General features: G+C 50.2%; 1 protein-coding gene across 2 annotated transcripts in view; it reads right to left on the reverse strand.

The window, feature by feature from the left end:
• Positions 1–847: 847 nt before the first annotated feature.
• Positions 848–14789, reverse strand: part of STK38L (serine/threonine kinase 38 like) — a 41213-nt gene continuing 27271 nt past the window's right edge. Inside the window, exons 4-14 of one of the 2 annotated variants that reach the window (XM_069763065.1) lie at positions 10612–10734; positions 10455–10538; positions 10226–10349; positions 8798–8952; positions 8516–8618; positions 6559–6620; positions 6271–6388; positions 6043–6166; positions 5809–5904; positions 3017–3108; positions 848–1634 (exon numbers count right to left, since the gene is read on the reverse strand). In XM_069763065.1, the coding sequence (XP_069619166.1) occupies positions 1507–1634; positions 3017–3108; positions 5809–5904; positions 6043–6166; positions 6271–6388; positions 6559–6620; positions 8516–8618; positions 8798–8952; positions 10226–10349; positions 10455–10538; positions 10612–10734 (1209 nt within the window). In that variant the 3' untranslated portion in view covers positions 848–1506. Of the gene's footprint in view, positions 1635–3010; positions 3109–5808; positions 5905–6042; positions 6167–6270; positions 6389–6558; positions 6621–8515; positions 8619–8797; positions 8953–10225; positions 10350–10454; positions 10539–10611; positions 10735–14789 lie in introns of both variants that reach the window. The other variant, XM_069763066.1, reaches the window with a different exon arrangement.

Raw genomic sequence — 14789 nt, forward strand, 5'->3', positions numbered from 1 at the left:
CCTCTAGTGGTGGCTGTATATATAAATCTGTATGTAGTGAGCTCCCTCTAGTGGTGGCTGTATAATCTGTATGTAGTGAGCTCCCTCTAGAGGTGGCTGTATATATAAATCTGTATGTAGTGAGCTCCCTCTAGAGGTGGCTGTATGTATAAATCTGTATGCAGTGAGCTCCCTCTAGTGGTGTCTGTATATAGAAATCTGTATGTAGTGAGCTCCCTCTAGTGGTGGCTGTATATATTAATCTGTATGTAGTGAGCTCCCCCTAGTGGTGGCTGTATAATCTGTATGTAGTGAGCTCCCTCTAGTGGTGGCTGTATATATAAATCTGTATGTAGTGAGCTCCCTCTAGTGGTGACTGTATATATAAATCTGTATGTAGTGAGCTCCCTCTAGTGGTGACTGTATATATAAATCTGTATGTAGTGAGCTCTCTCTAGTGGTGTCTGTATATAGAAATCTGTATGTAGTGAGCTCCCTCTAGTGGTGGCTGTATATATTAATCTGTATGTAGTGAGCTCCCCCTAGTGGTGGCTGTATAATCTGTATGTAGTGAGCTCCCTCTAGTGGTGGCTGTATATATAAATCTGTATGTAGTGAGCTCCCTCTAGAGGTGGCTGTATATATAAATATGTATGTAGTGAGCTCCCCCTAGTGGTGGCTGTATAAATCTATGTAAGGAGTGCAGTGAATATTCATCTCTTTCGCAGCGGTCTTTTATTTTGCTTCCACTGCCGGGGCATGCTGGGAGTTGTAGTTTTGCAAGAACTGTAGTGCTGCAGTTTGCCAACCCCTGAGCGTGAATACAACTGTAACAAACCCTCAGATAAATTAGACAATACAGAGCTGATACGGATCAAATATTTTAATGTATATTGCTTTTTTTCTACTTTTTCATCCATTATTAGACACAGCCTCTTCCATCTGGAGGTCGGTAACGAACATTAGAAGGACGCCGGACCCCCGACAGAGGAAAAGAAATGAAGATTAAATACGAACCAGACACCATAGAATAAATAATCATAAAATTAAAAATGTACAAAAAAAAAATAAAAATAGTAGTAACAATAAAATTCATGGTTTTCTCCACCGACCGGCAGCTGCCCCTTTAAAACAAAACACAGCCCCTACAATCGCCATCATCCCGGTAATCCCGTCATGGGACGGTCGTCGTCAGATCCCGCAGTGACAGTGATCGGCAGCAGATTGCAGCTCTGGGGTCTCACAGTGCAAAAAAATGGCAATAAAGAAAAAGTTTAAAAAATGACCCCCGCGGTGATTGCATAACAATTTAAGCCCCTCCTTTGTTCCTAAATACAAAAAGGAGGGAAAGGAAGGATCCGGGCGCGCGGCCATCATGCGAGAAATCCAGGGCCTGCAGGATTTCCTTGGCGTCTGTCGCTCCTGCGCAGTTCGTGCCGACCGAGTCCGACTTTGGCAGATACCAGACAATCTTTTTTGTTATATTTTTTCTCATTCTCAGCTGAAGTCAAAAAAGCAGCAGACATCTCATAGCTTCCCAGACTTCATGTAGGACGGGATGGAGCCGCGCTGCGTCAGACCCTCGAAGCGCTTGTAGGTGTAATTCAGGAAAACCCAGTCCTTGGATTTGTAGTCAGGCTCCGTCGTGTTTGGCACTAAAATAAACAAAAGAAAAGTGCAAATTAAAAAGAGAGAGCAAGGGAGGGAGAGGAGGCGAGAGAGGGAGAAGAGGCGAGAGAGAGCGAGGGAGGGAGAGGAGGCGAGAGAGAGCGAGGGAGGGAGAAGAGGCGAGAGAGAGCGAGGGAGGGAGAGGAGGCGAGAGAGAGCGAGGGAGGGAGAAGAGGCGAGAGAGAGCGAGGGAGGGAGAGGAGGCGAGAGAGAGCGAGGGAGGGAGAGGAGGCGAGAGAGAGCGAGGGAGGGAGAAGAGGCGAGAGAGAGCGAGGGAGGGAGAGGAGGCGAGAGAGAGCGAGGGAGGGAGAGGAGGCGAGAGAGAGCGAGGGAGGGAGAGGAGGCGAGAGAGAGCGAGGGACGGAGAGGAGGCGAGAGAGAGCGAGGGAGGGAGAGGAGGCGAGAGAGAGCGAGGGAGGGAGAAGAGGCGAGAGAGCGAGGGAGGGAGAGGAGGCGAGAGAGAGCGAGGGAGGGAGAAGAGGCGAGAGAGAGCGAGGGAGGGAGAGGAGGTGAGAGAGAGAGCGAGGGAGGGAGAGGAGGCGAGAGAGAGCGAGGGAGGGAGAAGAGGCGAGAGAGAGCGAGGGAGGGAGAAGAGGCGAGAGAGAGCGAGGGAGGGAGAGGAGGCGAGGGAGGGAGAGGAGGCGAGAGAGAGAGGGAGGGAGAGGAGGTGAGAGAGAGAGGAGGCGAGAGAGAGAGGAGGCGAGAGAGAGCGAGGGAGGGGGAGGAGGCGAGAGAGAGAGAAGGCGAGAGAGCGAGGGAGAGGCGGAGGCGAGAGAGCGAGGGAGAGGCGGAGGCGAGAGAGCGGCGGAGGCGAGAGAGCGAGGGAGAGGCGGAGGCGAGAGAGCGAGGGAGAGGCGGAGGCGAGAGAGCGAGGGAGAGGCGGAGGCGAGAGAGCGAGGGAGAGGCGGAGGCGAGAGAGCGAGGGAGAGGCGGAGGCGAGAGAGCGGCGGAGGCGAGGGAGAGGAGGCGAGGGAGAGGAGGCGAGGGAGAGGAGGCGAGGGAGAGGAGGCGAGGGAGAGGAGGCGAGGGAGAGGAGGAGAGGGAGAGGAGGAGAGGGAGAGGAGGAGAGGGAGAGGAGGCGAGGGAGAAGAGGCGAGGGAGAAGAGGCGAGGGAGAAGAGGCGAGGGAGAGGAGGCGAGGGAGAGGAGGCGAGGGAGAAGAGGCGAGGGAGAGGGAGAGAGGGAGAGGAGGCGAGAGAGAGGGAGAGGAGGCGAGAGAGAGGAGGCAAGAGCGAGGGAGAGGAGGCGGCGGGCAAAGAGAGCCTTCAATAAGTTATTCCCAGACAAAAGCTTTAATGGGGTACACGAGCGCAAAAAAGTCACTTATTTTCACTACAGAAATGCACGGAGTGGATCATACTTACACTTACCTGGCTGCAAAATATCCGATTCTGGGAATTCATCAAAGTTGGACGTGTCGTCAATGCTCTTTATTTCAATGTTAATCGCTGCTGGTCTTTCCCTGTATCAGGAAAACACAAAAGACTCAACATGACAACGTGAGAAATGTATACAACTGTATATAGAGAGAGCAGACAGGATCTTATCATGTATCTCTATATACAGGGAGCTCCCCCTAGTGGTGGCTGCAGACAGGATCTTATCATGTATCTCTGTATACAGGGAGGTCCCCCTAGTGGTGGCTGCAGACAGGATCTTATCATGTATCTCTGTATACAGGGAGCTCCCCCTAGTGGTGGCTGCAGACAGGATCTTATCATGTATCTCTGTATACAGGGATCTCCCCCTAGTGGTGGCTGCAGACAGGATCTTATCATGTATCTCTGTATACAGGGAGCTCCCCCTAGTGGTGGCTGCAGACAGGATCTTATCATGTATCTCTGTATACAGGGAGCTCCCCCTAGTGGTGGCTGCAGACAGGATCTTATCATGTATCTCTGTATACAGGGAGCTCCCCCTAGTGGTGACTGCAGACAGGATCTTATCATGAATCTCTGTATACAGGGATCTCCCCCTAGTGGTGGCTGCAGACAGGATCTTATCATGTATCTCTGTATACAGGGAGCTCCCCCTAGTGGTGGCTGCAGACAGGATCTTATCATGTATCTCTGTATACAGGGAGCTCCCCCTAGTGGTGACTGCAGACAGGATCTTATCATGTATCTCTGTATACAGGGAGCTCCCCCTAGTGGTGACTGCAGACAGGATCTTATCATGTATCTCTGTATACAGGGAGCTCCTCCTAGTGGTGGCTGCAGACAGGATCTTATCATGTATCTCTGTATACAGGGAGCTCCCCCTAGTGGAGGCTGCAGACAGGATCTTATCATGTATCTCTGTATACAGGGAGTTCCCCCTAGTGGTGGCTGCAGACAGGATCTTATCATGTATCTCTGTATACAGGGAGCTCCCCCTAGTGGTGACTGCAGACAGGATCTTATCATGTATCTCTGTATACAGGGAGCTCCCCCTAGTGGTGACTGCAGACAGGATCTTATCATGTATCTCTGTATACAGGGAGCTCCTCCTAGTGGTGGCTGCAGACAGGATCTTATCATGTATCTCTGTATACAGGGAGCTCCCCCTAGTGGAGGCTGCAGACAGGATCTTATCATGTATCTCTGTATACAGGGAGCTCCCCCTAGTGGTGGCTGCAGACAGGATCTTATCATGTATCTCTGTATACAGGGAGCTCCCCCTAGTGGAGGCTGCAGACAGGATCTTATCATGTATCTCTGTATACAGGGAGTTCCCCCTAGTGGTGGCTGCAGACAGGATCTTATGTATCTCTGTATACAGGGAGCTCCCCCTAGTGGTGACTGCAGACAGGATCTTATCATGTATCTCTGTATACAGGGAGCTCCCCCTAGTGGTGACTGCAGACAGGATCTTATCATGTATCTCTGTATACAGGGAGCTCCCCTAGTGGTGACTGCAGACAGGATCTTATCATGTATCTCTGTATACAGGGAGCTCCCCCTAGTGGTGGCTGCAGACAGGATCTTATCATGTATCTCTGTATACAGGGAGCTCCCCCTAGTGGTGGCTGCAGACAGGATCTTATGTATCTCTGTATACAGGGAGCTCCCCCTAGTGGTGGCTGCAGACAGGATCTTATGTATCTCTGTATACAGGGAGCTTCCCCTAGTGGTGACTGCAGACAGGATCTTATCATGTATCTCTGTATACAGGGAGCTCCCCCTAGTGGTGACTGCAGACTGGATCTTATCATGTATCTCTGTATACAGGGAGCTCCCCCTAGTGGTGGCTGCAGACAGGATCTTATCATGTATCTCTGTATACAGGGAGCTCCCCCTAGTGGTGACTGCAGACTGGATCTTATCATGTATCTCTGTATACAGGGAGCTCCCCCTAGTGGTGGCTGCAGACAGGATCTTATCATGTATCTCTGTATACAGGGAGCTTCCCCTAGTGGTGACTGCAGACAGGATCTTATCATGTATCTCTGTATACAGGGAGCTCCCCCTAGTGGTGGCTGCAGGCAGGATCTTATCATGTATCTGTATACAGGGAGCTCCCCCTAGTGGTGGCTGCAGACAGGTTCCTATCATGTATCTCTGTATACAGGGTGCTCCCCCTAGTGGTGGCTGCAGACAGGATCTTATCATGTATCTCTGTATACAGGGAGCTCCCCCTAGTGGTGACTGCAGACAGGATCTTATGTATCTCTGTATACAGGGAGCTCCCCCTAGTGGTGGCTGCAGGCAGGATCTTATCATGTATCTCTGTATACAGGGAGCTCCCCCTAGTGGTGGCTGCAGGCAGGATCTTATCATGTATCTGTATACAGGGAGCTCCCCCTAGTGGTGGCTGCAGACAGGTTCCTATCATGTATCTCTGTATACAGGGTGCTCCCCCTAGTGGTGGCTGCAGACAGGATCTTATCATGTATCTCTGTATACAGGGAGCTCCCCCTAGTGGTGACTGCAGACAGGTTCCTATCATGTATCTCTGTATACAGGGAGCTCCCCCTAGTGGTGGCTGCAGACAGGATCTTATCATGTATTTCTGTATACAGGGAGCTCCCCCTAGTGGTGACTGCAGACAGGATCTTATCATGTATCTCTGTATACAGGGAGCTCCCCCTAGTGGTGACTGCAGACAGGATCTTATGTATCTCTGTATACAGGGAGCTCCCCCTAGTGGTGGCTGCAGATGTCTAGTGGCAGATCCCTTGTACCTGATATGTCCCCAGTCCACACATTCGAAAAACGGATGAGTTTTTATTTCCTCTACTCCAATTGCACCAATTCGGTTGTCCGCGTCATTGCAAAACCTGTTTGGAGAAAAATAAAGGCTGTAATATTGGGGGCAGACAAGTCCTAATTCCTTCAGTGTATTAACTATGTATCCTGGGATGGCGCCAGCAATCACGGAGGGTCCGCGGTCCCGGCGCTTACGGCTTCACCCGCACCTGAGGATTAAGTCTTTGGCCTTTTCGGAGATCGGCACCTCCGGAGGGAACACGAGGGTCTCTTTCCAGGTCATCACTTTCCGATATGTCTCTTGGGGAGTCTCCGAGCAGAACGGAGGATATCCTGCGGGAGGCGAAACACTGATGAGCGCACGGGTTATAGTGACAGCTCAACACGACAGGAGGGGTCTCGTCACACCTCAGTAGTAAATTATGGGGGGTCCGTACCTATCAGCATCTCGTACATAATGACCCCGAGAGACCACCAATCACACAGCTTGTTGTATCCCGTCTGCATGAAGACCTCCGGAGCGATGTAGTCAGGGGTCCCGACCGTAGAATAGGCCTGTGTGCAAACACAAAGGACATCACACCGTAACTGTCAAACATTGGGGGTCCGACATCTGGTGGTCTCTGCTGCATCCCATCCACAGCAGCACTACAAAACCCAGGAGACCGAGGAACAGCGACACACGTCCAGTAACGTGTCCACAGCAAAGTATGAGAGCGACCTACCAGCTGCCGACGATTCTTCTTCCAAGTCTCTGCTTTCCTCTTTGAGTTCATATTCTGAAAAGCTGAAAAATAAAGAAGTTTACAGAAAACAAATTAATTTTCATCTAACTTTATACTGATTGCAGCTCAGTATATCTGATAGAGTGTCTGCAGCCACCACTAGGGGGAGCTCCCTGTATACAGAGATACATGATAAGATCCTGTCTGCAGCCACCACTAGGGGGAGCTCCCTGTATACAGAGATACATGATAAGATCCTGTCTGCATTCACCACTAGGGGGAGCTCCCTGTATACAGAGATACATGATAAGATCCTGTCTGCAGCCACCACTAGGGGGAGCTCCCTGTATACAGAGATACATGATAGGAACCTGTCTGCAGCCACCACTAGGGGGAGCTCCCTGTATACAGAGATACATAAGATGATCCTGTCTGCAGCCACCACTAGGGGGAGCTCCTTGTATACAGAGATACATTATAACATCCTGTCTGCAGCCACCACTAGGGGGAGCTCCCTGTATACAGAGATACATGATAAGATCCTGTCTGCAGTCACCACTAGGGGGAGCTCCCTGTATACAGAGATACATGATAAGATCCTGTCTGCAGCCTCCACTAGGGGGAGCTCCCTGTATACAGAGATACATGATAAGATCCTGTCTGCAGCCTCCACTAGGGGGAGCTCCCTGTATACAGAGATACATAAGATGATCCTGTCTGCAGCCACCACTAGGGGGAGCTCCCTGTATACAGAGATACATGATAAGATCCTGTCTGCAGTCACCACTAGGGGGAGCTCCCTGTATACAGAGATACATGATAAGATCCTGTCTGCAGCCTCCACTAGGGGGAGCTCCCTGTATACAGAGATACATAAGATGATCCTGTCTGCAGCCACCACTAGGGGGAGCTCCCTGTATACAGAGATACATTATAACATCCTGTCTGCAGCCACCACTAGGGGGAGCCCCCTGTATACAGAGATACATGATAAGATCCTGTCTGCAGCCACCACTAGGGGGAGCTCCCTGTATACAGAGATACATGATAAGATCCTGTCTGCAGCCACCACTAGGGGGAGCTCCCTGTATATAGAGATACATGATAAGATCCTGTCTGCAGCCACCACTAGGGGGAGCTCCCTGTATACAGAGATACATGATAAGATCCTGTCTGCAGCCACCACTAGGAGGAGCTCCCTGTATACAGAGATACATGATAAGGTCCTGTCTGCAGCCACCACTAGGGGGAGCTCCCTGTATACAGAGATACATGATAAGATCCTGTCTGCAGCCACCACTAGGGGGAGCTCCCTGTATACAGAGATACATGATAAGATTCTGTCTGCAGCCACCACTAGGGGGACCTCCCTGTATACAGAGATACATGATAATACGTTGTCTGCAGCCACCACTAGGGGGAGCTCCCTGTATACAGAGATACATGATAAGATCCTGTCTGCAGTCACCACTAGGGGGAGCTCCCTGTATACAGAGATACATGATAAGATCCTGTCTGCAGCCACCACTAGGGGGAGCTCCCTGTATACAGAGATACATGATAAGATCCTGTCTGCAGCCACCACTAGGGGGAGCTCCCTGTATACAGAGATACATGATAAGATCCTGTCTGCAGCCACCACTAGGGGGAGCTCCCTGTATACAGAGATACATGATAAGATTCTGTCTGCAGTCACCACTAGGGGGAGCTCCCTGTATACAGAGATACATGATAAGATTCTGTCTGCAGCCACCACTAGGGGGAGCTCCCTGTATACAGAGATAATGATAAGATCCTGTCTGCAGCCACCACTAGGGGGAGCTCCTTGTATACGGTTCATTATAAATCAGGCAGTGAGCTTCCTCTACTGGTGGCTGTTGGCAGACAGATTGCACATAGCTGTTCCTGAGCTGGAGATCTGGAGCTGTGTATCAGTGTGTTACATCCTAGTACTTACAGAAGTCGCTGGGCGGATTGTGGCTGAGATTCCGGTAGAATTCGGTCCGATGAGCTTTTTTCAGGCCTGTGCAGAGCCCAAAATCTGAGAGCTTGACGTGACCCTGCAAGTAGGAGAAGCGTTGGAGGTCTCCACAATACATAACAGCTCCCCCCAACTGTAGCGGTAGATTACAGCGAGCAATAGCTTATTACCTATGATGTTAGATAGGAATGCTGGAGTTTAGCACAAGGGCGAGATTACAGTGTGCGATAGTAAAGCTGCGGCTGCACCGGATCTCACCTTCGCGTCCAGCAGGAGATTGTCCGGCTTGATGTCTCGGTGGATGAAGCCCAACTGGTGAATGGCATCAATGGCCAAAACAGTCTCTGCAATGTAGAACTGCGTCTCCTCCTCCGACAGCGTGTCCTTCTTCATCAGCAGCGTCATCATGTCACCTACACACCGCAGAGCAGAATAGTGAGCGCAGCTCTGGGGTATAATACAGGAGGTAACTCAGGATCAGTAATGTAATGTATGTACACAGTGACTGCACCAGCAGAATAGTGAGTGCAGCTCTGGGGTATAATACAGGATGTAGCTCAGGATCAGTAATGTAATGTATGTACACAGTGACTGCACCAGCAGAATAGTGAGCGCAGCTCTGGGGTATAATACAGGATGTAACTCAGGATCAGTAATGTGATGTATGTACACAGTGACTGCACCAGCAGAATAGTGAGTGCAGCTCTGGGGTATAATACAGGATGTAGCTCAGGATCAGTAATGTAATGTATGTACACAGTGACTGCACCAGCAGAATAGTGAGCGCAGCTCTGGGGTATAATACAGGATGTAACTCAGGATCAGTAATGTGATGTATGTACACAGTGACTGCACCAGCAGAATAGTGAGCGCAGCTCTGGGGTATAATACAGGATGTAACTCAGGAGCAGTAATGTAATGTATGTACACAGTGACTGCACCAGCAGAATAGTGAGTGCAGCTCTGGAGTATAATACAGGATGTAACTCAGGATCAGTAATGTAATGTATGTACACAGTGACTGCACCAGCAGAATAGTGAGCGCAGCTCTGAGGTATAATACAGGATGTAACTCAGGATCAGTAATGTAATGTATGTGCACAGTGACTGCACCAGCAGAATAGTGAGTGCAGCTCTGGGGTATAATACAGGAGGTAACTGAGGATCAGTAATGTAATGTATGTACACAGTGACTGCACCAGCAGAATAGTGAGTGCAGCTCTGGAGTATAATACAGGAGGTAACTCAGGATCAGTAATGTAATGCATGTACACAGTGACTGCACCAGCAGAATAGTGAGTGCAGCTCTGGGGTATAATACAGGATGTAACTCAGGATCAGTAATGTATGTATGTACACAGTGACTGCACCAGCAGAATAGTGAGCGCAGCTCTGGGGTATAATACAGGATGTAACTCAGGAGCAGTAATGTAATGTATGTACACAGTGACTGCACCAGCAGAATAGTGAGTGCAGCTCTGGAGTATAATACAGGATGTAACTCAGGATCAGTAATGTAATGTATGTACACAGTGACTGCACCAGCAGAATAGTGAGCGCAGCTCTGAGGTATAATACAGGATGTAACTCAGGAGCAGTAATGTAATGTATGTACACAGTGACTGCACCAGCAGAATAGTGAGTGCAGCTCTGGAGGATAATGCAGGATGTAATTGAGGACACTACCTCCAGGTAAGAACTCCATGATCAGATACAGGTTACTTTTGTCCTGGAAGCTGTAGAACATTTTCACCACCCAGGCCCCGTCGGCTTCCACCAGGATGTCTCTCTCGGCTCGGATGTGCGCCACCTATGGGGGATGAGGAGACTGTGACTTGTTCAGGATCAGGTAATGACTGTAGACAAATCCCACAGTAACGGACAGCAGTGACCTATAGACCCCGCCGTGCTTCACCTGCTCCTTCTCCAACATGTCGGCTTTCCTGAGGATCTTCATTGCATAGATGTGTCCCGTGTCCTTCTTCTGAACAAGTCGCACCTACAATGGGAGAATATTACTTTCCCCATGCGCGATCACTAGTGAACGGCCGGAGCTCTATTACTGGACGCACCTCCCCGAAGGCTCCTCTCCCGATAACCTTCAGAGACTCAAAGTCATCCAGGCCCAGCCTGGTCCTCTTCAGGCGCAGGAATTCAGTCTCCTTCCGTGCGTGCTGAGACCGCCGCAGCCTTTTCTGCAGAAATTAATCACAATTTAAGTGAAAGGAGCAGTTCTCAGTCCTGACACCAGAGGGCGACATGAGACTAATGGAGGGAGCAGTTTCCAGTCCTGACACCAGAGGGCGACATGAGACTAATGGAGGGAGCAGTTCTCAGTCCTGACACCAGGGGGCGACATGAGACTAATGGAGGGAGCAGTTCTCAGTCCTGACACCAGAGGGCGACATGAGACTAATGGAGGGAGCAGTTCTCAATCCTGACACCAGGGGGCGACATGAGACTAATGGAGGGAGCAGTTCTCAATCCTGACACCAGAGGGCGACATGGGACTAATGGAGGGAGCAGTTCTCAGTCCTGACACCAGAGGGCGACATGGGACTAATGGAGGGAGCAGTTCTCAATCCTGACACCAGAGGGCGACATGGGACTAATGGAGGGAGCAGTTCTCAGTCCTGACACCAGAGGGCAGACATGGGACTAATGGAGGGAGCAGTTCTCAGTCCTGACACCAGAGGGCGACATGAGACTAATGGAGGGAGCAGTTCTCAGTCCTGACACCAGAGGGCGACATGAGACTAATGGAGGGAGCAGTTCTCAGTCCTGACACCAGAGGGCAGACATGGGACTAATGGAGGGAGCAGTTCTCAGTCCTGGCACCAGAGGGCGACATGGGACTAATGGAGGGAGCAGTTCTCAGTCCTGACACCAAAGGGGAGACATGGGACTAATGGAGGGAGCAGTTCTCAGTCCTGACACCAAAGGGGAGACATGGGACTAATGGAGGGAGCAGTTCTAAGTCCTGACACCAGAGGGCGACATGAGACTAATGGAGGGAGCAGTTCTCAGTCCTGACACCAGAGGGCGACATGGGACTAATGGAGGGAGCAGTTCTCAGTCCTGGCACCAGAGGGCGACATGGGACTAATGGAGGGAGCAGTTCTCAGTCCTGACACCAGAGGGCAGACATGAAACTAATGGAGGGAGCAGTTCTCAGTCCTGACACCAGAGGGCGACATGAGACTAATGGAGGGAGCAGTTCTCAGTCCTGACACCAGAGGGCGACATGGGACTAATGGAGGGAGCAGTTCTCAGTCCTGGCACCAGAGGGCAGACATGGGACTAATGGAGGGAGCAGTTCTCAGTCCTGACACCAAAGGGGAGACATGGGACTAATGGAGGGAGCAGTTCTCAGTCCTGACACCAGAGGGCAGACATGGGACTAATGGAGGGAGCAGTTCTCAGTCCTGACACCAGAGGGGTACATGAGACTAATGGAGGGAGCAGTTCTCAGTCCTGACACCAGAGGGCGACATGGGACTAATGGAGGGAGCAGTTCTCAGTCCTGGCACCAGAGGGCAGACATGAGACTAATGGAGGGAGCAGTTCTCAGTCCTGACACCAGAGGGCAGACATGAGACTAATGGAGGGAGCAGTTCTCAGTCCTGACACCAGAGGGCGACATGAGACTAATGGAGGGAGCAGTTCTCAGTCCTGACACCAGAGGGCGACATGAGACTAATGGAGGGAGCAGTTCTCAGTCCTGACACCAGAGGGCAACATGAGACTAATGGAGGGAGCAGTTCTCAGTCCTGACACCAGAGGGCAACATGAGACTAATGGAGGGAGCAGTTCTCAGTCCTGACACCAGAGGGCGACATGAGACTAATGGAGGGAGCAGTTCTCAGTCCTGACACCAGAGGGCAACATGAGACTAATGGAGGGAGCAGTTCTCAGTCCTGACACCAGAGGGCGACATGGGACTAATGGAGGGAGCAGTTCTCAGTCCTGACACCAGAGGGCGACATGGGGCTAATGGAGGGAGCAGTTCTCAGTCCTGACACCAGAGGGCAGACATGAGACTAATGGAGGGAGCAGTTCTCAGTCCTGACACCAGAGGGCAGACATGGGACTAATGGAGGGAGCAGTTCTCAGTAGGGTTGAGCGAAACGGGTCGAACATTTTCAAAAGTCGCCGACTTTTGGCTAAGTCGGGGTTTCATGAAACCCGATCCGACCCCTGTGCGGGGTCGGCCATGCGGTACGCGACTTTCGCGCCAAAGTCGCGTTTCAATGACGCGAAAAGCGCCATTTCTCAGCCAATGAAGGTAAACGCAGAGTGTGGGCAGCGTGATGACATAGGTCCTGGTCCCCACCATCTTAGAGAAGGGCATTGCAGTGATTGGCTTGCTGTCTGCGACGTCACAGGGGCTATAAAGAGGCGTTCCCGCCGACCGCCATCTTACTGCTGCTGATCTGAGCTTAGGGAGAGGTTGCTGCCGCTTTGTCAGAAGCAGGGATAGCGTTAGGCAGGGTCCATTAACCACCAAACCGCTTGTGCTGCAGCGATTTGCACTGTCCAACACCACCCTCGGTGTGCAGGGACAGTGGAAGTTTTTTTTTTTTTTTTTTTCCCCTCAGCGCTGTAGCTCATTGGGCTGCCCTAGAAGGCTCCCTGATAGCTGCATTGCTGTGTGTACGCCGCTGTGCAAACCAACTGCTTTTTTCAAAGCACAAATCCTCTTGTTCCTTCCTTTCTGCACAGCTATCTTTTTTGTTTGTCCACACTTTTTATTTCATTTGTGCATCAGTCCACTCCTTATTGCTGCCTGCCATACCTGGCTGAGATTACTGCAGGCAGGGAGATAGTAATTGTAGGACATTCCCTGTTTTTTTTTTTTTTTTTGGTGGGAGATTAAGATTGGCAATTTGGCATTTCTGCTAGAGTGCCATCCCTGTGTGTGCCATCTCTCTCACATAGTGGGCCATAGAAAGCCTTTTCATTTTTCTGTATTTTTTTTTGTGGGGTGTATAAATTCTCCCTGATAAAAATACAGTGGGAGATTAATATTGGCCTTTGGGCTTGTGTGCCAGTCCTGAGTGTGCCATCTCTCTCACAAAAAGTGGGCCATAGAAAGCCTATTTTATTTTTTTTTTTGGTTTTATAAATTCTCCCTGAAAAAAAGGGAGATTAATATTGGCCTCTGGGCTTGTGTGCCAGTCCTGAGCGTGCCATCTGTGCCAGCCCTGAGCGTGCCATCTCTCTCACAAATAGTGGGCCATAGAAAGCCTATTTAATTTTTTTTTTTGTTTTATAAATTTTCCCTGAAAAAAGGGAGATTAATATTGGCCTCTGGGCTTGTGTGCCAGTTGTGAGCGTGCCATCTGTGCCAGTCCTGAGCGTGCCATCTCTCTCACAAATAGTGGGCCATAGAAAGCCTATTTAAATATTTTTTTGGTTTTATAAATTCTCCCAGAAAAAAAGGGATTAATATTGGCCTCTGGGCTTGTGTGCCAGTCCTGAGCGTGCCATCTGTGCCAGCCAGCCCTGAGCGTGCCATCTCTCTCACAAATAGTGGGCCATAGAAAGCCTATTTAATTTTTTTTTTTGTTTTATCAATTTTCCCTGAAAAAAGGGAGATTAATATTGGCCTCTGGGCTTGTGTGCCAGTTGTGAGCGTGCCATCTGTGCCAGTCCTGAGCGTGCCATCTCTCTCACAAATAGTGGGCCATAGAAAGCCTATTTAAATATTTTTTTGGTTTTATAAATTCTCCCAGAAAAAAAGGGAGATTAATATTGGCCTCTGGGCTTCTGTGCCAGTCCTGAGCGTGCCATCTGTGCCAGTCCTGAGCGTCCCATCTCTCTCACAAATAGTGGGCCATAGAAAGCCTATTTTATTTTTTTTTTGGGTTTTAGAAATTCTCCCTGAAAAAAGGGAGATTAATATTGGCCTCTGGGCTTGTGTGCCAGTTGTGAGCGTGCCATCTGTGCCAGTCCTGAGCGTGCCATCTCTCTCACAAATAGTGGGCCATAGAAAGCCTATTTAAATATTTTTTTGGTTTTATAAATTCTCCCAGAAAAAAAGGGAGATTAATATTGGCCTCTGGGCTTCTGTGCCAGTCCTGAGCGTGCCATCTGTGCCAGTCCTGAGCGTCCCATCTCTCTCACAAATAGTGGGCCATAGAAAGCCTATTTTATTTTTTTTTTGGGTTTCAGAAATTCTCCCTGGAAAAAAAAAGGGAGATTAATATTGCCCTTTGGGCTTGTGTGCCAGTACTAAGCGTTCCATCTC

This window comes from Ranitomeya imitator, chromosome 4, assembly GCF_032444005.1.
Source record: "Ranitomeya imitator isolate aRanImi1 chromosome 4, aRanImi1.pri, whole genome shotgun sequence".
Lineage (NCBI taxonomy): Eukaryota > Metazoa > Chordata > Amphibia > Anura > Dendrobatidae > Ranitomeya > Ranitomeya imitator.